Source organism: Microcaecilia unicolor, chromosome 4, assembly GCF_901765095.1.
Source record: "Microcaecilia unicolor chromosome 4, aMicUni1.1, whole genome shotgun sequence".
Taxonomy (NCBI): domain Eukaryota; kingdom Metazoa; phylum Chordata; class Amphibia; order Gymnophiona; family Siphonopidae; genus Microcaecilia; species Microcaecilia unicolor.
In genome coordinates, this window is record NC_044034.1 from 161,915,997 (window position 1) to 161,940,540 (window position 24,544).

A 24,544-nucleotide genomic window follows, 5' to 3' on the forward strand; every position below is an offset into this window, starting at 1 on the left:
CGCCCAGGTTGAGGTCCCCGACGTCGGTACCGCGTGCGGTGCCGACCGCGGCCACCTCCCAGGAAGGCTCCCCTACTACGTCGGTGGAGGGAGCTTCGCCGATGCGGGCGAGGGAGTCTACCTCTCGACGCCCCCATCGTGGACGTGGCTCCACGGAGTCGAGCCGGGCGAGGTTGCAGACACAGGTCCGTGAACTTGTCTGACACCGAGGGTGAGGCCTCGTGGGAGGACGAAGAAGACCCCAGATATTTCTCGGACGAGGAGTCTGAGGGTCTTCCTTCTGATCCCACTCCCTCTCCTGAAAGGCAGCTTTCTCCTCCGGAGAGTCTGTCTTTCGCTTCCTTTGTCCGGGAGATGTCTACGGCCATCCCCTTCCCGGTGGTTGTGGAGGACGAGCCCAGGGCTGAAATGTTTGAGCTCCTGGACTATCCTTCTCCACCTAAGGAAGCGTCCACTGTTCCCTTGCACCATGTCCTGAAAAAGACATTGCTTGCGAACTGGACCAAGCCATTAAGTAATCCCCACATTCCCAAGAAGATCGAGTCCCAGTACCGGATCCATGGGGACGCAGAGCTGATGCGCACTCAGTTGCCTCATGACTCTGGAGTTGTGGATTTGGCCCTAAAGAAGGCTAAGAGTTCTAGGGAGCATGCTTCGGCGCCCCCGGGCAAAGACCCTAGAACCTTAGACTCCTTTGGGAGGAAGGCCTACCATTCTTCTATGCTCGTGGCCAAGATCCAGTCTTACCAGCTCTACACGAGCATACACATGCGGAACAATGTGCGGCAGTTGGCGGGCTTGGTTGATGCTCTTCCCCCTGAGCAAGCCAAGCCTTTTCAGGAGGTGGTCAGGCAGCTGAAGGCGGGCAGAAAATTCCTGGCCAGAGGAGTTTATGACACTTTTGATGTTGCGTCCAGGGCCGCTGCTCAAGGTGTGGTGATGCGCAGGCTCTCATGGCTGCGTGCCGCCGACCTGGAGAATAGAATCCAGCAGCGGATTGCGGACTCGCCTTGCCGTGCGGACAACATTTTTGGGGAAAAAGTCGAGCAGGTGGTAGAGTCTCTCCACCAGCGGGACACCGCATTCGACAAGTTCTCCCGCCGGCAGCCTTCAGCATCTACCTCTACAGGTAGAAGATTTTTCGGGGGAAGGAAGACTGGTCCCTATGCTTCTGGTAAGCGTAGGTACAATCCTCCTTCCCGACAGCCTGCGGCCCAGGCTAAGCCCCAGCGCGCTCGCTCTCGTCAGCAGCGTGCGCCTCAGCAAGGCCCCGCGGCTCCCCAGCAAAAGCAAGGGGCGAGCTTTTGACTGGCTCCAGCAGAGCATAGCCGACATCCCAGTGTCAGTGCCGGGCGACCTGCCGGTCGGAGGGAGGTTGATAGCTTTTCACCAAAGGTGGCCTCTCATAACCTCCGATCAGTGGGTTCTGCAAATAGTCCGGCAGGGATACACCCTCAATTTGGCCTCAAAACCTCCAAATTGTCCACCGGGAGCTCAGTCTTACAGCTTCCAGCACAAGCAGGTACTTGCAGAGGAACTCTCCGCCCTTCTCAGCGCCAATGCGGTCGAGCCCGTGCCATCCGGGCAGGAAGGGCTGGGATTCTATTCCAGGTACTTCCTTGTGGAAAAGAAAACAGGGGGGATGCGTCCCATCCTAGACCTAAGGGCCCTGAACAAATATCTCGTAAAAGAAAAGTTCAGGATGCTTTCCCTGGGCACCCTCCTCCCCATGATTCAGCAAAACGATTGGCTATGCTCTCTGGACTTGAAGGATGCCTACACTCACATCCCGATACTGCCAGCTCACAGACAGTATCTGCGATTCCAGATGGGCACACGCCACTTCCAGTACTGTGTGCTACCCTTTGGGCTCGCCTCTGCGCCCAGGGTGTTCACAAAGTGCCTAGCTGTGGTAGCAGCGGCACTTCGCAGGCTGGGGGTGCATGTGTTCCCATATCTCGACGATTGGCTGGTGAAGAACACATCCGAGGCAGGAGCCCTGCAGTCCATGCAGATGACTATTCGCCTACTGGAGCTACTGGGGTTTGTGATAAATTATCCAAAGTCCCATCTTCTCCCAGTGCAGAGACTCGAATTCATAGGAGCTCTGCTGGATTCTCGGACGGCTCGCGCCTATCTCCCAGAGACGAGGGCCAACAACTTGTTGTCCCTCGTCTCGCGGGTGCGAGCGTCCCAGCAGGTCACAGCTCTGCAGATGTTGAGATTGCTGGGCCACATGGCCTCCACAGTTCATGTGACTCCCATGGCCCGCCTTCACATGAGATCTGCTCAATGGACCCTAGCCTCCCAGTGGTATCAGGCCGCTGGGGGTCTAGAGGACGTGATCCACCTGTCCACGAGTTTTCTCAAATCCCTATATTGGTGGACGATTTGCTCCAATTTGACTCTGGGACGTCCCTTCCAAATTCTTCAGCCACAAAAGGTGCTGACCACGGATGCGTCCCTCCTGGGATGGGGAGCTCATGTCGATGGGCTTCACACCCAAGGAAGCTGGTCCCTCCAGGAACGCGATCTGCAGATCAATCTTCTGGAGTTACGAGCGATCTGGAACGCTCTGAAGGCTTTCAGAGATCGGCTGTCCCACCAAATTATCCAAATTCAGACAGACAACCAGGTTGCCATGTACTATGTCAACAAGCAGGGGGGCACCGGATCTCGCCCCCTGTGTCAGGAAGCCGTCAGCATGTGGCTCTGGGCTCGCCGTCACGACATGGTGCTCCAAGCCACATATCTGGCAGGCGTAAACAGTCTGGCCGACAGGTTGAGCAGGATTATGCAACCTCACGAGTGGTCGCTCAATTCCCGTGTGGTACGACAGATCTTTCAGGTGTGGTGCACCCCCTTGGTAGATCTCTTCGCATCTCGAGTGAACCACAAAGTCCCTCAGTTCTGTTCCAGGCTTCAGGCCCACGGCAGACTGGCATCGGATGCCTTCCTCCTGGACTGGGGGGAGGGTCTGCTGTATGCTTATCCTCCCATACCTCTGGTGGGGAAGACTTTGTTGAAACTCAAGCAAGACCAAGGCACCATGATTCTGATTGCTCCTTTTTGGCCGCGTCAGATCTGGTTCCCTCTTCTTCTGGAGTTGTCCTCCGAAGAACCGTGGAGATTGGAGTGTTTTCCGACCCTCATCACACAGGACGAAGGGGCACTTCTGCATCCCAGCCTCCAGTCGCTGGCTCTTACGGCCTGGATGTTGAGGGCGTAGACTTTGCCTCTTTGGGTCTGTCAGAGGGTGTCTCCCGCATCTTGCTTGCTTCCAGGAAAGATTCCATTAAGAGATGTTACTTCTTCCATTGGAGGAGGTTTGCCGTCTGGTGTGACAGCAAGGCCCTAGATCCTCGCTCTTGTCCTACACAGACCCTGCTTGAATACCTTCTGCACTTGTCTGACTCTGGTCTCAAGACCAACTCTGTAAGGGTTCACCTTAGTGAATCAGTGCATACCATTACCGTGTGGAAGGTAAGCCGATCTCAGGACAGCCTTTAGTTGTTCGCTTCATGAGAGGTTTGCTTTTGTCAAAGCCCCCTGTCAAGCCTCCTACAGTGTCATGGGATCTCAATGTCGTTCTCACCCAGCTGATGAAACCTCCTTTCGAGCCACTGAATTCCTGCCATCTGAAGTACTTGACCTGGAAGGTCATTTTCTTGGTGGCAGTTACTTCAGCTCGTAGAGTCAGTGAGCTTCAGGCCCTGGTAGCCCAGGCTCCTTACACCAAATTTCATCATAACAGAGTAGTCCTCCGCACTCACCCTAAGTTCCTGCCAAAGGTCGTGTCGGAGTTCCATCTGAACCAGTCAATTGTCTTGCCAACATTCTTTCCCCGTCCTCATTCCTGCCCTGCTGAACGTCAGCTGCACACATTGGACTGCAAGAGAGCATTGGCCTTCTACCTGGAGCGGACACAGCCCCACAGACAGTCCGCCCAATTGTTTGTTTCTTTTGATCCCAATAGGAGGGGAGTGGCTGTAGGGAAACGCACCATATCCAATTGGCTAGCAGATTGCATTTCCTTCACTTACGCCCAGGCGGGGCTGGCTCTTGAGGGTCATGTCACGGCTCATAATGTTAGAGCCATGGCTGCGTCGGTAGCCCACTTGAAGTCAGCCTCCATTGAAGACATTTGCAAAGCTGCGACGTGGTCATCTGTCCACACATTCACATCTCATTACTGCCTGCAGCAGGATACCCGACGCGACAGTCGGTTCGGGCAGTCAGTTCTTCAGAACCTGTTTGGGCTTTAGGATCCAACTCCACCCCCCGAGGGCCCTGTTTGTTCTGTTCCAGGCTGCACTCTCAGTTAGTTGGTAAATTTTTTAGGTCAATCTCAGTTTGTCCTCGCCGTTGCGAGGCCCAATTGACCATGGTTGTTGTTTTGAGTGAGCCTGGGGGCTAGGGATACCCCATCAGTGAGAACAAGCAGCCTGCTTGTCCTCGGAGAAAGCGAATGCTACATACCTGTAGAAGGTATTCTCTGAGGACAGCAGGCTGATTGTTCTCACAAACCCGCCCGCCTCCCCTTTGGAGTTGAGTCTTCCCTTGAAGTGTATTGTCTTGCTACATACTGGACTGGCCGGCTCGAGCCGGTTTCGGGCGGGAAGACGGCCGCGCATGCGCGGTGCGCATGGGCGCGCAAGGACTAGCAAAGGCCTTTGCTAGTAAACTTTCCGATGGAGGGGGCTGCCGAGGACGTCAACCCCATCAGTGAGAACAATCAGCCTGCTGTCCTCGGAGAATACCTTCTACAGGTATGTAGCATTCGCTTTTCCTTCACTTACGCCCAGGCGGGGCTGGCTCTTGAGGGTCATGTCACGGCTCATAATGTTAGAGCCATGGCTGCGTCGGTAGCCCACTTGAAGTCAGCCTCCATTGAAGAAATTTGCAAAGCTGCGACGTGGTCATCTGTCCACACATTCACATCTCATTACTGCCTGCAGCAGGATACCCGACGCGACAGTCGGTTCGGGCAGTCAGTTCTTCCGAACCTGTTTGGGCTTTAGGATCCAACTCCACCCCCCGAGGGCCCTGTTTGTTCTGTTCCAGGCTGCACTCTCAGTTAGTTGGTAAATTTTTTAGGTCAATCTCAGTTATGTCCTCGCCGTTGCAAGGCCCAATTGACCATGGTTGTTGTTTTGAGTGAGCCTGGGGGCTAGGGATACCCCATCAGTGAGAACAAGCAGCCTGCTTGTCCTCGGAGAAAGCGAATGCTACATACCTGTAGAAGGTATTCTCCGAGGACAGCAGGCTGATTGTTCTCACAAACCCGCCCGCCTCCCCTTTGGAGTTGTGTCTTCCCTTGTATTGTCTTGCTACATACTGGACTGGCCGGCTCGAGCCGGTTTCGGGCGGGAAGACGGCCGCGCATGCGCGGTGCGCGCGGGTGCGTGAGGACTAGCAAAGGACTTTGCTAGTAAGGATTCCGATTGGAGGGGCTGCCGTGGACGTCACCCATCAGTGAGAACAATCAGCCTGCTGTCCTCGGAGAATACCTTCTACAGGTATGTAGCATTCGCTTTGGGTGAAGAAAAATTTTCTCCGATTTGTTTTAAATTTACTACACTGTAGTTTAATCGCATGCCCCCTAGTCCTAGTATTTTTGGAAAGCGTGAACAGACGCTTCACATCCACCTGTTCCACTCCACTCATTATTTTATATACCTCTATCATGTCTCCCCTCAGCCGTCTCTTCTCCAAGCTGAATAGCCCTAGCCTCCTTAGTCTTTCTTCATAGGGAAGTCGTCCCATCCCCGCTATCATTTTAGTCGCCCTTCGCTGCACCTTTTCCAGTTCTGCTATATCTTTCTTGAGATGCGGCGACCAGAATTGAACACAATACTCAAGGTGCGGTCGCACCCTGGAGCGATACAACGGCATTATAACATCCTCACACCTGTTTTCCATACCTTTCCTAATAATACCCAACATTCTATTCGCTTTCCTAGCCGCAGCAGCACACTGAGCAGAAGGTTTCAGCGTGTTATCGACGACGACACCCAGATCCCTTTCTTGGTCCGTAAGGGATCTGGGTGTCGTCGTCGATAACACGCTGAAACCTTCTGCTCAATGTGCTGCTGCGGCTAGGAAAGCGAATAGAATGTTGGGTATTATTAGGCAAGGTATGGAAAACAGGTGTGAGGATGTTATAATGCCGTTGTATCGCTCCAGGGTGCGACCGCATCTTGAGTACCTTGTCAGGTACTTGTAACCTGGAATGGCCACTGTTGGAAACATGATACTGGGCTTGATAGACCTTCGGTCTGTCCCAGTATGGCAACACTTATGTACCTAATTATAGCACATTTTTGGAAAAAGTTGAATATAGGTATGAAATTGAATGGACAATAGAAAATATAGTTTTCAAAAGATGAATGTGTTCTAGCTTTTCATTGTCACTTATTTACTATGTACTTTTCCAAAAAGAAAGCTCAAAGTGAGTTACATTGTTCAGTTTTACAACAGCATTTATAAACTACCCCAACCTGTGAAATCAGATAAGTTATTGGGGTAGTACAAGGATAAAGCACAGCAGGTAAAGGTAGGTATGACCACTTAACATTTGCAGAAGCATAGTGAGGTATGGTATCAAAGGGAAAGATGGGAGTATGGGGATTTAACAGATTTAAGAGCAGATCTGTTTATCAGAGTAGTCTTTTTAGGTCTTTGGATAAGGTTCAAGATACTTAACATGGGACTGCTATAAATTCTGCTCTGCATAGACGCCCCATATAAGAGGCTTCGCCTCCCCAGCCCAATCGTGGACTTAGGCATAGCTAGGTGGGGCGCAGGGGGAGTGGTAGCTCCCCCAAACAGATCTTTAGAAGAGATGCTGCTGTGACCGGTCTCTTGCCGCCTCCCCCCGCGCGAGTCTTGCACCTCCCCCACCCGCTCTCACCCATCTGCGTGGTGGTCAATCCGGCTAGCTAAGGCGTTCTCCCTCCGACGCCGGCAATTCACATAGCCAGCCTTAATCTGCCTGCGTCGGAGCCTGTCCCTCAGACGCGTCCTGCCTCCTCTAATGCAACTTCCTGTCTTATGCAGAGGTGGGACGTGTCTGAGGGAGAGGCTCCGACGCAGGTAGATTAAGGCTGGCTATGTGAATCGCTGGCATCGGAGGGAGAACGCCTGAAGCACTCGTGCAACCCAAAGAAGAACATGAAACCACTGCGGAAGAGGGGCTTCCGGAAGAAGAGCTCAAACTCAGCCGGCTCCCGCTGCCGTCCGCCTTTCCAATAGCTGTGTAGGCCATGGTGAACTGCTAGAGATCGGTAAGTACTAAGCAGCATTGGGACAACCCACTCCATGCTGCCAGTTCCAACTTCCAGCGCCTCCTTTCTTGGTGTGGAAAAACCTGCTCATAAGGGTTACTTAAGTTAAATCATTTTTGTTAAAATAAAAAATAGGAAACAAAATTTTGTACAACTGTCATTTGTATATTACAAATATAGATAAACACTACACTAGCTGCAAATAATACAAAACAATATCAACGATCTCCCCCTCATCTCCCCTCCATTCTTCCCCCCCCCCCCCCCCCTATACTCTCTGACCCACCAGGCTCTTAAAGTTTACTTCAAAATAAGTTACAATCCATTTACTCGAGATCCAGCACAGAGGCAGGAAGAAGAAAAATTAAATCTTGTTGATTCCTGGATTGGAGGGTATAGGGAAAAGAGGGAGGATCTGGGAGCCCAAGGGAGTAGAGCCTGGGACAATCCAAAATTCTGTGGTTCATTTTCTGCCCAGTCATAAGTACATAAGTAGTGCCATACAGGGATAGACCAAAGGTCTATCAAGCCCAGCATCCTGTTTCCAATGGTGGCCAATCCAGGTCACAAATACCTGGCAAGATCCCAAAAAAGTACAAACATCTTATGCTGCTTATCTCAGAACTCCATTCACTGGGAAAGGAATCCCTGGAAACGGAGTTAAGAGGACAGATAGCAGCAGAATCGGATACTGGGCCAGCATGATCAGAAAAACAAAGGTAGAAAAGATCATTTTATTTTCATTATAGTGTTTGGAATATGTCCACTTTGAGAATCAGGTACTCAACATTAAAAGTTTATATTTATGTACTTATTTATGGCATTTTAGCCCACATTAACCATGAATTAGGGTGTTTTGTGGCTCTACATGAGACTTGTGATATTATGATCCCTTGTTTCATATTGTTGACGGTCTGCATTTTCCGTATGGGTGGTATATTGGTGTATTAGGTTCTGCCCAGTGTAATATTTATGGTACAGTAAGGTTCTGAGTGTGTTTTTGCACAAAGTTGTGCATAGTGTTTTGCAGTTGAGCGATTATGGTTAGTATATGCTTTGAGCAACCACTTTATTCTTTGACATATGATACATATGTAATATCTAAATTTAATAAAAGGTATTGTGACTATTTTTTTTCTGTGTTATCAATTATGGATTTAAACTCCACCCCTGGCCCCGCCCCTAACCCCGCCCCCTTTAGCCTCCCCAAACAGTTGGGCCACCGACCGCCTATGCTTCTCTGTCTGAGTAGTCTGCTAGGTGCCATTAGAGTAAGGTATGAGGTAATTTCCAGGTTCTTTTGTGCATCATGGAGGAAATACTTCACACATTTATGCCACCTCAGTACATCCTTGACTTCCTAGTTTTGATCTTTGTGATGCCACAATGACTCCTCCCTTTCCCATATTTTGATACAAATGTTTTTCCCATCCCTGATGAACATCCAATAGATCCTTAGAACAGCATCAGATTCCCATCATCCTATTCCAACCATATGTGGTGAATGCTGATGAATGTTGCAGGATAGCTGTTTCTTTCATCTGTGCTCTGTGAAGGTGGAAGGTCATCATTTTGGGGGGATATACTTTAATCGTTTCTTCTGTGGAACAGCTGTTTCAGCTGCCTGCTTTGTCCTGTTGTATCTGCTTTGATGATTCCTCCAGTGTGGACCTATGACTTAACCTCCAGGATCTGCTGGCAGCAGTATTCCACGGAACCAATGACTTTTGTGTTCTCATTGCAGGCTAGGTGGTTTTGGGAAGGGTACTTCCAGTCCATGAAAACAATTGCTCTGGCCACTCTGCAGATCATCAATGACCGCATCTACCCGTATGCTGCCAGGTCATATGAAGAGTGGAATGACCCTCCAGTTGTTGTAAGTTTTTTGCTATTTTCTTTGTTGCATTTGGGTATGATATTTTCTCCAGTGCAGTGGTTCCAAAACTTGTCCTGGGAGCTTCCTGGCCAGTCAGGTTTTCAGGTTATCCATAATGAATATTCATAAAAGAGATTTGCTTGCACTGCCTCCACTGCATGCAGATCTCTCTCATGAATATTCATTGTGGATATCCTGAAAGTTTGACTGGCTGGGGAGGCTTCAGGACAGGTTTGGGAACCCCTGCTCCAGTGTAAAGTGTACCTAAAGTCTCAATTTTAGCATATGTATTCAGATGATTCTCGTATATACTGCCTGTTATGAAATCACACCCATTGTTTTGTAAAATTATTTTTTAATTTAGGAAGTTGTACCTGATTAAAAAAAATAAAAAGTTATAAAGGAACCAAACAACTAATGAAAACATTGTTCATTATTACAGCATGTGAGAATTATAGTGGTACTTGTCCTTTGAAAGTTTAATTTTGGGAGCTCCTGATTTAAACATTCTTATTGACACCCCATTCCTGCTGTTCCCCACAAAAAAAAAAAATGCAGTTTCTGATAAATGGTTCAGGGCTGAAGGGTGGAAAAATAATCTAGCGTTGTTATATTTTTCTTGTTAAGCTCCACTTTACACTAAATACTGCTGTTTTTTTAACCTCACCTTTATGTGAAGAGGTGGACAGGCTCTCAAAGGAGCTGGACAGTTACTCTCTGCTGATGGGACTCTAGGGGAACTCAGGATGTGGTCAAAGCCAAGTCACTTATTTGCAATTTGAGCTTGTTAAAAGAAGCATATAAATCAAAGGGGCCTCTTTAATAAGGAGGTTTGCTGTAACTATATCTATATAAATATATATAAATACATCATTTCAGGGGCTTGCACACATTTTGCATAAACCGATCTTTTAATTTAGTATGAAATCCACTTTGTATCCATATAACTTCATAGGGGAAATGATAAAGCATAAGTTGAAGAATGTATATAGGCCAGGACCGTACAGGTCTTTATCTTCCGTCATTTACTATGTTACTATAAGAACTGTGCAAAGTCTGATATTTGGTTTATTTGCCCAAAAGTATTTTGCAAGTTTTAGACTGTACCTGAATTTATATATTGGCCAAATCTGATACAATTTTAAAAAATTGCACTGAAGCTTATTTGTAGAATTTTAGCAGATCTATTATTCTGGCAACATTAACAGCAATAAATAAGTAAATAATTGATGATAACCTTAAAAGGATCTCATTTCATATAGATAATAAAAATGGATAAAAACCAAAATATATGACAATCTATAAAAAACCACATTAGTTTATTAATTAGTGACAACTCATAACATCTATGTCTAAAAGATGGAGAGCGGACAAAATGAATTAGAGAGAGAGGGGGAGAAATTATATAAAATAAGTAGGGCAGGGGTGCACAATGTTGTTTCTTGAGGGCCGCAACCCAGTCGGTTTTTCACGATTTCCCTACTGAATATGCATGAGATCTATTTGCATGCACCGCTTTCATTGTGTGTAAATTGGTCTCTTGCATATTCATTGTGCAAGTCTGAAAACCCAACTGGGTTGTGGCTCTCGAGGACCAATATTGAATACTCCTGGCCTACTTATTTTATAAGTACATTTCATGTCTCCCCTTTTCTCCAATTCAACATATTTTTTAAATTATTGGCAGTTATTCATTTAACTTTGGCCAGTTTAGGGCCATGTTTACTAAAGCTTAGTGTGTCTTAAGTGCTATATGGCCCATAGGAATGCAGTGGGCTGCATAGCAGTTAGCATGTACTAAGCTTAAGTAAGAATGGGCCTTAAATCACTAAGGGGAGACATTATCAGTGTACTATTTAGATGCTGCTTTTTTTTTTTTTTTTTTAATATATCACTAACCTGTTCTTTAGCCCTCCTGCCTTTATCTGCCACTGTTTTCTCTGTGTCTATACTTATGCAAATATAGATGAAGGAGACTATTTTAAGTTACGTAATTCATAATTGAAACCACATTCAAGTTAAATTAATACTTAAGACAAATAGAGTAATATAAGGAGGCAAGCATTGCTATAGATAGGGAAAAATCAGACCATTTGCTTGGTCCAGCCTTGACCTCAGAAGGTCTTTTTTTCTGGGATGTTTAAGAAATTCATGTACAATGGATTCCTTTCTGATAATGCACTGTTTTCCTTCACTAACACCGAATGGTAATTTGTGTCAGAAGGATGAAGTGAAATTTGCATATGGGGTTGCGGTAGGCAAAATGGTTCTTACAGCAAAAATGAATACAATAGACAGGAATTAGCATTTTAAACAAACCAGCCATCCCATTGAAGGTCTGTGAACAGTGCATCTACTGTGTACTGATCAGCATTTCAGAAATGGGCCTGTGAAGGTGTACCATTGAATCTGCATCGTTTACAGATACAAGGCTTTTCTTAGTTTTTGAAATATATTTTTCTGCAGTTTTCTTGAACCTTTCAAAGCGGATGTGATTGGGTTAGGACCGTCACTCGCCTGATTCAAAGTAATTGAGTTTGATAGTAAAGCAAGATGGTGCAATTTTGCATATAGTGAAACTAGTTCAATCATCCATGGAACTAATAAGCAGTTGCTTTGTATATTAAAATTGATGCATGAACAAAATTAATAACTTAAAAAAGCAGATAGGCCTTTTTTTTTTTTTAATTAAAGGTAGTGTTCTTACAAGAACTGGGAATCCTCTAGAGCAGAGACTTGGTATAGTCCCCATGCCAAACTCCACTAGTTGGTTTTGGCTTTTTCTTTTTTTTTTTAAGATGTCTTTTTCAACTATTCATCCAGCCATAATTGATGGGTTTTGCTTATATCATAGCTGGCTTTTCGCTCGACTGGGATGCCTTGTGGGTTCCCGAGGAAATGGGATTACTGGCAGGCCTCTAGCTAGCCCTGATTTTTTTCCCACACAGACATACCTTGCTAGCTTTGGAAATATAAATATGTCATATCTAAACCAACACAGAACAAAATGTTGGGTGCAGCCTTGTAGGCCTAATCCTTGTAAACCACAAGCTTTTCCTTTTAACTTTCTATGTCAGTCTCTGCTCTAGCCTCACGGCACTGTGTAGCCACAGAGAGGCTTATGGATGACATAAACTAAATGGCACTAAGGTCATTGCAGTAAAATTGCTGATTATAGTTCTTTAGAAAGAAATAAAAATGTTATGAGCATGTTAGTATATTTGTAAGCCTGGCTGCCTGGAACCAAACCCATTCTCCACAGGAATCACCCTTTTATGAGCAAAGAGAAATAACCTTCATCCCCCTATTTCGAGCCCTGCGCACCCTCCCCACATTTTCAATTCCTGGAGGACTAGTGTCAGCTTCAGAAAATGTTTATCTCTGTGTATTTCTATTAACTCGTGAGCCAAGGAGGTTTTGACGTGCAAACCACATACACGCACATAGTAAGTGTCTGTTGCTTTCTTAGCTGTCATAGTTGTGTGTTAACACAAATTTAAACATTTGATTATGGTACCTTTTATTGGACCAGCTAAACAGAGATGGTAATACATGAGTCGCTCTAGATGTATGATGTAAGGATTTATGGTCATAACAGCTTATATATTTTATAATCCTTTTTTGTTGGTAACATTGAAGGAACATAGTAGAGGAACATCCCAGTTTTCTTCCAGCATCAGTACTACTTCTAGTATTCTAAGAATCTTTAACAGCTCTTCAAAGTAGAAGGAAATGAAACAGATTATGCACTGGGGAGATTGTTACATATTCAGGGGATCGTAGTGCTAGTGCTGGTAGCCTGCTGATAGGAGATCATGGACGGTGCTCTGCTGTAGCCATTAGACAGCTGAAGGAGGCTACCTTATGTCCCAGTTGCCATAGATAGCTCTGGTGTCTGACCTTGAAAACGTATTTGCTTATTGGACCCCAGTTTTGATAATTCACTGTTTATTGCAAGTTTAAGCAGTTAGCAGGGTTTAAAAAAGGTTTGGATAGCTTCCTAAAAGAAAAGTCCATAAGCCATTATTAAAAAGGACTTGGGAAAATACACTGCTTATTTCTAGGTTAAGCAGCATAAAATGTATTGTACTGTTTTGGGTCTTGCCAAGTACTTATGACCTGGATTGGCCACTGTTGGAAACAGGATACTGGGCTTGATGGACCGTTGGTCAGTCCCAGTATGGCAACACTTATGTACTTACATTTTTTTCTAAGTATATTCCTGGATTGCAAAATCTCGTTAATGCTTGTTTTAAAAATCTGTGTATAGTGCATGCCCCTGCCTTTGTTGTCTTTTAAGGCTGTAAACTTTGTGGGTGAATATATAATTTGCATTTCACTATTAATCTTCACCCAACGCATAATTAAACTCTGGAATTTGTTGCCGGAGAACGTGGTGAAGGCGGTTAGCTTAGCAGAGTTTAAAAAAGGGTTAGACGGTTTCCTAAAGGACAAGTCCATAAACCACTACTAAATGGACTTGGGAAAAATCCACAATTCCAGGAATAACATGTATAGAATGTTTGTACGTTTGGGAAGCTTGCCAGGTGCCCTTGGCCTGGATTGGCCGCTGTCGTGGACAGGATGCTGGGCTCGACGGACCCTTGGTCTTTTCCCAGTGTGGTATTACTTATGTACTTATATGTACTTATGTAGAGACATCCGTAAGAGTATAATGTGTGTCTCTATCATTAGCATAGCTAATTTTTAACGCGCTAAAAAGGTTAGCGCGCCTACAGCGCAGCTTAGTAAACGGCTTTAAATCACTTGTACATATAGATATGCTTTCAAACATTTCTGACAATGGAAAGAAGTGATCCCCCTACGTAAGTCCTGTCGTAAAGTATTCCTCAAAAGAGGACCAGCAAGAGACAAGAGAGAACATCTATAATCATTATGCCTAACCTGGTGGAGTAGCGGTACAGCTAACAACAATTTCTCTGCGGACCTCAAAACATGTGTAGGTTGATAAATTCAGACACACACCCCATCCTACCTGCAGCCATTCTACACACATTCCCCTCCTCAGCCCTGACAGAAGGACAGATTCTCGTTCACCGATAGACACACCCAGAATCAGAGAGTCAGGCAGACACAGACATAGCTGCAATAACTTTCTGCCTTAAGTGGTGCACACCTATTTCTAGATAAAATACCTTTTTCCAAGCCACACGTGTGTTGTATTATTGTGCTACAAAACCCACTGCTTTTGAGACGTGGACCTGGGATCAGAGAAAGGAACCCAGAACCAGACCAAAGCCAAAGCTGACATCTGACTTCTGTGGAGTCTAACATACACCTGGGTGAATCTCTTAATAAAGGTGGTTAATAAATATGCATGCATGCATGCAGGGAAGAGGCTAATGTTGGAGCTTCTTCATGCAACGCTTTGAAGAAAAGGGTCAAGATCTTAAACCGAATTTTACATTTAACTCACAACCTGTGTAAACTTCTTAAAAATGGAGAGAGATGACTAGTTTGGGCAGACCCAACAAAGCTCATGCCACTGCATTTGGAGCTATCTGCAATGCCCTCATTGCATGAAAGGGGACACCCAAATGCAGAACACCTCCCATCTCTGCTTTGAGAAGATTTAAAAAAAAAAAATAGGTCTTCATACTCATGGCTAATTTTTCAACACTTTGTCAGAGCTAGTGATGGATGATAATTCCCCCTACCCCCTCCTCTTTTCCTTCTTGCTGTTTCTCCTGACAGAGGAGGGGAAGGAACCAATTGTTGGGTCTAACCGCATTTACAGACTTTAGAATAACAGTAAATGTTGGTTTGATTTCTAACATAGCCACTCATTTTAAAAGAGCTCTTTGATTTTATGACCCATTGCACAGTCAGCTGCTATAATGTTGGCTTATTTATCAGACTTTTTTTTTCTCCCTTGTAGAAGTTGAGAAACCTTCCATTCCTCATGTTTCTCCCCATTCCTTAAGTAAATTATTGGACCTTTTTTTTTTTTTTGCCTGATTTCCCGCAGATCATGGGGTCAAAAGGTCTTAGGCTGTAGACACAATCTACAACTAGAAGGCAGGGGGTTGATTCATAATGGCACTTGTGAGGGGGCCTGAAAGACCTTTTTTGAAATGTTTCATTTGGAAAAGTGGGCTAGTTTTAAGGGGAAGCACTTAGAGGGTACTTAAAGACTATTTACATGTATGAAAAGGAGGTTTTATGTACAGAGATAATATTATAATGATGTGCAAAGTATGGGCAGGTAAAACAGTTCATGTAACCCCATCTCACACATGTTTTTTTTTATCCAGGTTGAGCAGAGGCATTCTCTTGGGCAGGGTTGGGAGTTGCTTGAATATTTCTGAACTTTCAAAAGCATGCAAGTAAATTTTCTCAAATGTAAATAGCAGGTGTCAGTGTGTGCTTGTGATTTTGGTGGGGTAACTTTTAAAGGGAAAGTATACATGTACTTTTTCCCTTTGAAACTTGGTCTAACTTTTGCACACACTTGTTGCCCAAGGTAAGTGGGCTGTTACATACTTATCCTTGTAATGGTTAATCTACCCAAACTGTCAGAGTGTAATGATTTTGAAGAGATGTTAAGTTCGTGATCTGAAGTGTGCTCGTTCATGATGGATTTTATGACTCTCCATCTTCTCTTGACCCCTGGAAACGTCCAGATCGAGCACAAGGTGACCTAGTCCTCTGACTAAAATTGTCAATTCCGGATTGGTTAATTCTACACTCAAGTAATCAAATTAGGTAATTTGACTCATTAATCATTCTGTTCACACCAAATAATCTACCCCAGGGATAAACATGGACTGATTTTTCTGTTATACTCGTGCAGTCTTTCTAGTATTGGCTGTAAAATTTCATGTGATATTTTGCTATAAGTGACTTTATGCCTCTCAACCAGAGTACAGTTCTCTTGAATTTTGTTGGCACCTGTTCTTCCCTCATTTTGAAGCAGTTCAATACGTGCACTATTCTAATTGGACTAAATTAAAAAAAAAATATATATATATATATATATTTTTTTTTTTTAATTTTAGAAATGTATTCATGTTTCAACTTTCTCACTTCTCATGGTCCTCATGATTTAGCACAAAATTATTTGGGACTTTATGATTTTATAAGATCCTTTTCTCTTTCATGGTCGTATGGTGCAACCAAAAGAACCTAGATGATTTTCAGATTGTGCTTAGAAGTTCCTTGTTTTTGATGGGGGGTGGGGGAGGCTTTGGCTCATCTGTAGTAAGAGACATTTAAATTCTCATTTCCATTTTGTAAGGCTGTTTTGTTACAGCAGAAGAAAGAATCTGCAAACAGACTGTCATTTTGTTAAATGAACTGTTCTTTTCAGATTCATTTCATATGAAGTGACTGTATTCATACAAGTTACAGTACCATAGAACTGGGTGCAGAATCTAGATTTATCTCACTGGCGTGCTTGGTGCGTTTCTTCTTCAGTGACTTGAGTGCTCCTTGGGACTGTTTTTATGTTCTTCATTGTTGGTTACTTGGTTCTTAAAATCTTAAAAGAGTAGAGGCAGTTAGCACTAGGTGGGCATGTTCAGACATGTTTGGAAAAATCTTCCAGACTTTTCTGGGCTGTAGGGAAAGGGTCCGAACTGTGCCGTCAAGCAGTGTTGTCACCTATGTGTGGCTGCTTTAATCTGCTTATCCAGGGAAACCAGGGTTCGCATTGCTGCTCCTTAGGATCATGGGCAAGTCATTTACCGTCCATTGCCTCAGGGACAAACTTACCCCTCTCCCCCCTGTTTACTAAGCTGCACGGCAGTGCCAACATAGCCCATTCAAAGTGAATGGGCTGTGTCAGCATTAGCGCACGGCAGCCACTAGCATGGCTTAGTAAACTGTCAATGAGGCTGTCTCTTCCTATAATACTGTTCTCTCGTCTGCTCTGGATACTCTCGCTCCTCCCATTCCCCGTTCTGTAAAACGTACCAAACCCCAGCCTTGGCTGACTTGTAGAATCTGCTACCTACGTTCCTGTGCCCACTCTGCCGAACGCCTTTGGCTGAAATCCCGTGCCCATGCTGACTTCATACATTTAAAATTCTTGCTGACCTCCTTCCAGTCTGCTCTTTTACTTGCCAAACAGGACTATTACATCCAGTTGACTAATTCTCTTGGCTCAAACCCTCGTCGTCTCTTTGCCACACTGAACTCTCTCCTCAAAGTGCCTTCACCTCCAACCCCCCCTTCACTTTCCCCCTAGACTCTGGCTGAGTTCTTTCATGATAAGGTTCACAAGATTAAACTTGAATTCTCAACCAGGTCACCTCCACCTCTCCTTCCCTTAGTCCATTCTCTCAACCCTCTAACCCCTGCCTTTTCTTCCTTTTCTGAAATCACTGAAGAGGAAACTACACATCTTCTTTCCTCCTTGAAACTAACTACCTGTTCCTCTGATCCTATTCCCACCCATCTACTTAACACTATCTCTCCTATTGTCCTCCCGTTTATCTGTCATATCCTCAATCTTTCACTGTCCACTGCGACTGTTCCTGATGCCTTCAAACATGCCATAGTCACACCACTTCTTAAAAAGCCTTCATTGGACCCTACCTGTCCTTTCAACTATTGCCCCATCTCCCTCCTCTCTTTTCTATCCAAGATACTTGAACGTGCTGTGCTGTTCACCGCCGTTGCCTTGACTTTCTTTCATCTCAAGCTATTCTTGATCCACTTCAATCTGGCTTTCGCCCTCTTCATTCAACTGAAACAACGCTTGCTAAAGTCTCCAATGATCTGTTACTAGCCAGATCCAAAGGTCTCTATTCTATCCTCATCCTTCTCGATCTATCTGCTGCTTTTGACACTTGATCACAGCCTACTCCTTGATACGCTGTCCTCACTTGGATTTCAGGGCTCTGTTCTTTCCTGGTTTTCTTCTTATCTCTCCCAGCGTACCTCTAGTGTATACTCTAGTGGATCCTCTTCTACTTCTATCCCACTGTCAGTTGGTGTACCTCAGGGATCTGTCCTGGGACCTCTTCTCCATCTATACTTCTTCCCTTGGTACTCTGATCTCATCCCATGGTTTTCAGTATCATCTTTACGCTGATGACTCCCAGATCTACCTCTCCACACCAGAAATCTCAGCAGGAATCCAGGCCAAAGTATCAGCCTGCCTGTCTGACATTGCTGCCTGGATGTCTTAGCGCCATCTGAAACTAAACATGACCAAGACTGAGCTTCTTATCTTTCCCCCTAAACCAACCTCTCCTCCTCCCCTATTCTCTATTTCTGTGGATAACACTTTCATCCTTCCTGTCTCATCAGCTCGTAATCTTGGGGTCATCTTCGTCGACTCCTTCTCTGCACATATTCAACAGACTGCTAAAACCTGTTGTTTCTTTCTCTATAATATCAGCAAAATTCGCCCTTTCCTTTCTGAGCACACTACCAGAACCCTCATCCACGCTCTTATCACCTCTCGCTTAGACTATTGCAACTTGCTTCTCACAGGTCTCCCACTTAGCCATCTCTCTCCTCTTCAATCTGTTCAAAATTCTGCTGCACGACTAATATTCCGCCAGGGTCGTTATGCTCATATTAGCCCTCTCCTCAAGTCACCTCAACTCACTTCACTGGCTTCCTATCCGTTTCCGCATACAGTTCAAACTCCTCTTATTGACCTATAAGTGCATTCACTCTGCAGCTCCTCAGTACTTCTCCACTCTCATCTCTCCTTACATTCCTCCCCGGGAACTTAGTTCATTGGGTAAATCTCTCTTATCTGCACCCTTCTCCTCCACTGCTAACTCCAGACTCTGTTCCTTTTATCTTGCTGCACCATATGCCTGGAATAGACTTCCTGAGCCGGTACGTTAAGCTCCATCTCTGACTGTCTTCAAATCTAAGCTAAAAGCCCACCTTTTTGATGCTGCTTTTAACTCCTAACCCTTGTTCACTTGTTCAGAACCCTTATTTTATCATCCTCACTTTAATATTCCCTTATTTCCTGTTTGTCCTAATTAGATTGTAAGCTCTGTCGAGCAGGGACTCTCTTCACGTTCAAGTGTACAGCGCTGCGTACGTCTAGTAGCGCTATAGAAATAAGTAGTAGTAGTAGTGTTAGATTGTAAATCTTTCAGGGACAGGAAAATACCTAATGTATTTCACCATGAGCTAAATCCAAATTCCTTTCCTGTTCCTGTGATGCCTTCCTGTTTAGAAACAGCGGATGTGACACTTCTGGAAGGAGAAGTTGGTTAATAATCAAGTAATTAATTCCATAGTGGCAGTGTTTTCAGTTTGCAGATTAACTTATTATGGCATGTCAACATGCTTTCTGGATTGTGCTTACAGAATTAATCTGTACTTGGTGATGTGGCATGGTTGATTAGGACACATTCCTGAATTGGCCGAAGTTGGAATAACTCGACTTCTGAGTAAGATTACACAGGGTAGTGGGATTCTCTGTTGTGGTTAGTAAGTTCAGACAGGGTTTATACCTTAAAGCCAAAACTGCAACTCTCTATGTGTAAATCTCATTCAAGTGATTGCTGTTATCGCTGTAAAACAAATGTTTTGGTTGATATTTTATTGGGGGGGGGGGGGGGGAAGGGAGGGAGAAGGCTTTTATAGCTATACATGGGCTGTTTACATGAGGTATCTGTTTTGCTATAACTGCTGTTTAAAGCATTTGAATGTATACAGTGTCAAGTCATACCAGTTCTGCTTGGGAAATTTGAAATAGTATTTTTTTGTCTTGTGTTGCTCAAAAAAACCAAAAAACAAACACACCAGGGTTGATGTTCAACGTGGTTTAAGTGGATAGGAGAGGCTCCTGACTGCTCACACCATGCTGAGTCGACCAGCCACCGATATTCAGCAGCACTGTCCAGTTAAAGCCAACACTTAACCAGATAGCAGCAATATTCAGTTTGCTAACCAGTGAAGTAAGTTCATAAAGTTAGGACAGCAAAAATGTCATCCCAACTTTATCCGTCATGCTAACCAGGCTTCGGACAATACCACATTGAATATCTGGGCTTAAAAACTGCTGACCACCATGGGCTGAATATTGGACCCTCTGAAAATGCTTCTTTCTAGGAAAAGCTGTCTCCTAGACAGTAACTTTTCTACTGTTTAAAAAATCCTCCCAGCTCTTAACCCCCACCCACCCAGTCTAGATATCTCTTGGCAAATGACCATGACTTTTCTTTTTACATTTCTGCCATGTACTCTCCATTCTATCTGGCAATAGGATTATCTGGATAGGGTAGTATGAAATAAAAAATTGAAATAGCTCCTGTTTCATTCATCTCCAGCCCTCTCCCATCCTCTTGGCTTTCCTCATCAGTTTTCTCTTCCAAGCAGTTTGGCCCACACATTGGAAACCAAGCCTTTGTCTTATTCCTTGCCAAGCAAACTGGCTTCCTTAGCTTGGCATTGTACTCAAGATAAAGGTTTTTTAAAAGTTTGTCCAAATTAACATTTTGCTCCAATGACTGTATATTTTAAAAACAAATCTTTGCTGTGGTCACAGGTTTTAATGGAGAGTTTGGCTAGTTTTCTTTTATTTTATTCGTAAAAGAACAAATCTAGTTTTGTTTGAGTTAGTAACTTATTCTGCTGTGCTACAGCATCTGTATTTACATTTTACTTCAGGTGCCCACTTTGTGTCAGAATTATGCCTTTGGAGTCCTCACTTTAATTTCCTTTCTTCCAGTAATGTGAAATACAACCATGGGGTTTTCCAGTTGTGGGTAAGCTGTGACTAGGAAGGTTGAAAGGCATTCATCAGCACTTTCCATTTATCTGAAGACTGAACGCTCAGATCTGTACCCTATCTTAAATTGCATCTCTTCTCCCGTGCTCTAAATTTTACCAGTGCGTAAATTTTCCTTGGGTGATTGCGGGGTAATGACGAGCCCATCTGGATTTTTTTCAAATACGTTTTGAAATTCTGAAGCCATCAGCAAGCTTTCATATGTAAACTTAGCTATGACGCATGGCTGCTTGATGACTGGAACACATAGCTGTGTAACCTGGCCACCCCAGGCATAAACTTGCTTCCAGCATGAACTTTAAGGGCATTTTAACTTCCTTATATATATTAGTTCCTTGTAATAAAGACTGGATGAACCTTGTAGCATATCTCAGATGGCACTATAAAGTCAATTTTGAAATGAGCCAGAGAGATTCTAGGTGTGCAGGTACTCGAAAGCTCCCCAGTGTGTTTTTCCTTTGAAACTGGGAGCCTGCAGGGAACACTGGTACACCTGTACTCACCCTAATCTTGCCCACTTGCCTCCATGGGAGGAACAGTTTTCAAACTGCAGTTTGTGTGAAAACATTTGAAAATTGCTCCATAGCACAGTAAAAGCGCAACGTGATTAACTGTGATTGCTGTGGAACAAGCAGAGTGTGATGTCAGTTTAACCCACCCACAAATACTTAAAAGGGAATGGGCTGATTTCTTTCTATACTGTGTAAGTTAGATATTCAGCATGATAGCAAAGAAAGGAGTAAAACAAGTTCATGCTGTATTTGCAAGTCTTAAATCTATTGGGAATGGGCCCTAGAAATGAGATCCACTCTTATTAGAACATAAATCTCCATGTCCAAGTTTACCTCATTGTTGGTATTTATGCTTATATTTGGACATTTTACTATGGTAATGCTGCTAAATTTGCAAGCTTTATGTCGGGCTATACCTGTCATACACCGCCTTGGGGTCAATCTTTTTATAAAGGTGATAAATCCTGATAAATAATTTTGAATTGTAAAAGGATGCTCAATTACCAAAGGTTGGCAGTGTATCCCAAAATCTTTGGCTGTCTTTTATATAATAGGGTCTCATTATGCGGTCTAGTGCTTTCTGTTCTCAGAGACCTGCTTTAATCCACAGGTCTCCTTTCCTCCCATAAATGTTTTATTTACCACAGTCTTCCCTTTTATTTCTCTTTTTGTGTTTTTTTTTTCTGCTGCTCTTCACCAAACCTTTAAAGCAGTTTTACTCTTACCCACTTTTTTCAATTGATTCTCATTTCTATATAAGAGAATTTCTTTGAGCACTTTTAAATACATGTAATAAAGAGACTGCTGATTTAAGAAATACCCAAGCAGTCAGGATCGCGGGTGATGGAACTCTTTTTATTTATTTATAAATTTTAAGTTTTTACATGATTAACATGCAATTGTAATACATTGGATAACATTGAGCATATATATTAAGTAGCATTATCAAAAGTATCATCATTAAATTCATGTTATACAATTCCTTAGACCACAATAAAATATAAAATGAGTTAAGGGGAGAGAATAAGATAATAGGAGATCCTTAAAGTAATATAAATAAAGTAAATGGCCTGACCTTATATTCCCTTACTTTCTTCACAATAATCAGTTGATAACTAAATTAAATTACTCTTTAGATTTATTGGTGATCTTTTTCATTTCCAGAAATGTTTTAAGGTGTTCTGGCTCAAAAAAGTATATTTAATCCCCATATATTTAATCAGACATTTACATGGATATGCCAATAAGTAATTTGCTCCCAAGGCTCTCGTCTCCTCTCTATAAGACAAAATTTTTTTTCTTTTATCCTGAGTCGTTTTACAGACGTCAGGATATATCCAAATACGTTGACCAAAAAAAGTTTTAAAGTATAACTTCAGCAGTGCGTTTAAATCTTGTTTGAAGACAAATACTATTAACAAAGTTCTTCGTTGTTTTAATTCAGTCAATGAAGTTTCTAAAATTAATGATATGTCCAATGATTCTTGTTGATTTTGCTGAGACTTTTTTAAAATGAGGTATATTTCCCACGCTGTCTCCAGATGCAGCTTGAGTAGTATCTGGTAAGTAATAAGTTCTGTTTAAAGGAGGTATAACTGAATCTGGATACGACAGGATTTCTTTCAAGTATTTTTTAAATAAATCAACAGCAGTCATACCTTGAGTCCATGGAAAATTCAAGATCCTCAGATTCAAGCGCCTGTTGAAGTTTTCAATTTGTTCTATCTTCTTGTGAGTTGCTGTTTTATCCACAGTTAAAGTATCCGTAATAGCTTTTAAAGATTTCACCTCTTGTTGAATTTGTTCCATTTTCAGAGCATTTTCCTGCTTACTTTTATCTAAAGAAAGTGTTAAAGCATCTATTTTACTCACAATTTAAGAGGTTTCTTGAGTTGATTTCAAAACAGTCTGGTTAAGTCCCTATAACTCCTTCTAAATCGTCTGAAGAGTAATCCTCTTGGGAGGAACATCCTCCAGAATCATTCCAACAGCGTTGGGGGCAGGGCTGACGCCATCCATGGTCTGGCCACTTTCCACTTCTGAGGTGGCCTGAACCTGCTCGCTCTGTCCAATCAACGCTGGACACGGAGGTTGATTATGTTCGAGTGGCGAAATGATATTTCCAATTCCAAGAGGGCCGACGCTCCTCCCTCGACCCTCAGCTCGGATTCGCTCGGTCCAATCAAGGGTGAGGGTGTTGTGGATCTATCGATAGTCTGCTGAGATGGGGAGGAAGTTCTGGCCAGAGGCGTTTGGCCTTTAACTATCCCCTTTCTTTTCGTGTGGGGCATAGTAACAGGAACATAGGTAAGGTAAAAAAAGAACCAGTAAGACGCTATCGAAGAAACAGCAAACACTCTCAGGTCGCCATATTGCCCCTCCCCCCGGGTGATGAACTCTCATTGCACTTCACCTTTAAGCTTCCCAGATCATCAGTGTCTTTAAATGGGTTTCAGATAGGTTGAATTGTACTAGAAGCTCAGGTTGCCAGGCTAAAGCAGAAAGAAATAGCCAAGTATCATCAAAAAAAGAGGGAATGGTACATGCAAGGGATACAGGAATTGAGGAAGCCTATGATGTATGTATTCAGTAATACAGGCAATTAAAGCAGAGCCTGTTCAAAGCAGCATTATTAAGAAGTGGAGTTTGGAGAGTCTAATCAGCAGGTATCGGGAAGAGGAAGTATAAGCTTTGGTGTTTAATCCAGTTTGATTTTGTTTTTCACAGAAATGGAACAGTGTGAGCAACCCCCTCTTCCTTCCGCTGATCCCACCTCAGTCCCAAGGGTTTACTGCCATTGTCTTGACTTATGATCGGGTGGAAAGTCTCTTCCGCGTCATCACTGAAGTGTCCAAGGTGCCCAGTCTCTCGAAGCTCTTGGTGGTTTGGAATAACCAGAACAAAAGTCCACCAGAAGGTAAGAAAAGGGTGCCTATTTGTTTAATTTGGTTTTTTACCTGTTCTGACAGTGCTGAGGTTGGGTTACAAATAACACCCACAATCCAACATAATATATTATACAAATAACACAATTTTGTGAACATTATAAGATCTCAAAATTACTGGAGTATCATGGTTATCAATCCTAAAACTCTGCTCCAGTTGTTGAAACCACTGTCTGAAAAAAAAGGTTGTAATA

At 43.7% G+C, this 24,544-nt stretch overlaps 1 protein-coding gene across 2 annotated transcripts in view; it reads left to right on the forward strand.

The window, feature by feature from the left end:
• EXT2 (exostosin glycosyltransferase 2) overlaps positions 1 to 24,544 on the forward strand; it is a 178,532-nt gene that overhangs the window by 77,196 nt on the left and 76,792 nt on the right. For both annotated transcript variants that reach the window (XM_030200819.1, XM_030200820.1), the window contains exons 8-9: positions 9,031 to 9,162; positions 24,133 to 24,322. In XM_030200819.1, coding sequence (XP_030056679.1) covers positions 9,031 to 9,162; positions 24,133 to 24,322 — 322 coding nt within the window. The remainder of the gene's footprint in view (positions 1 to 9,030; positions 9,163 to 24,132; positions 24,323 to 24,544) is intronic.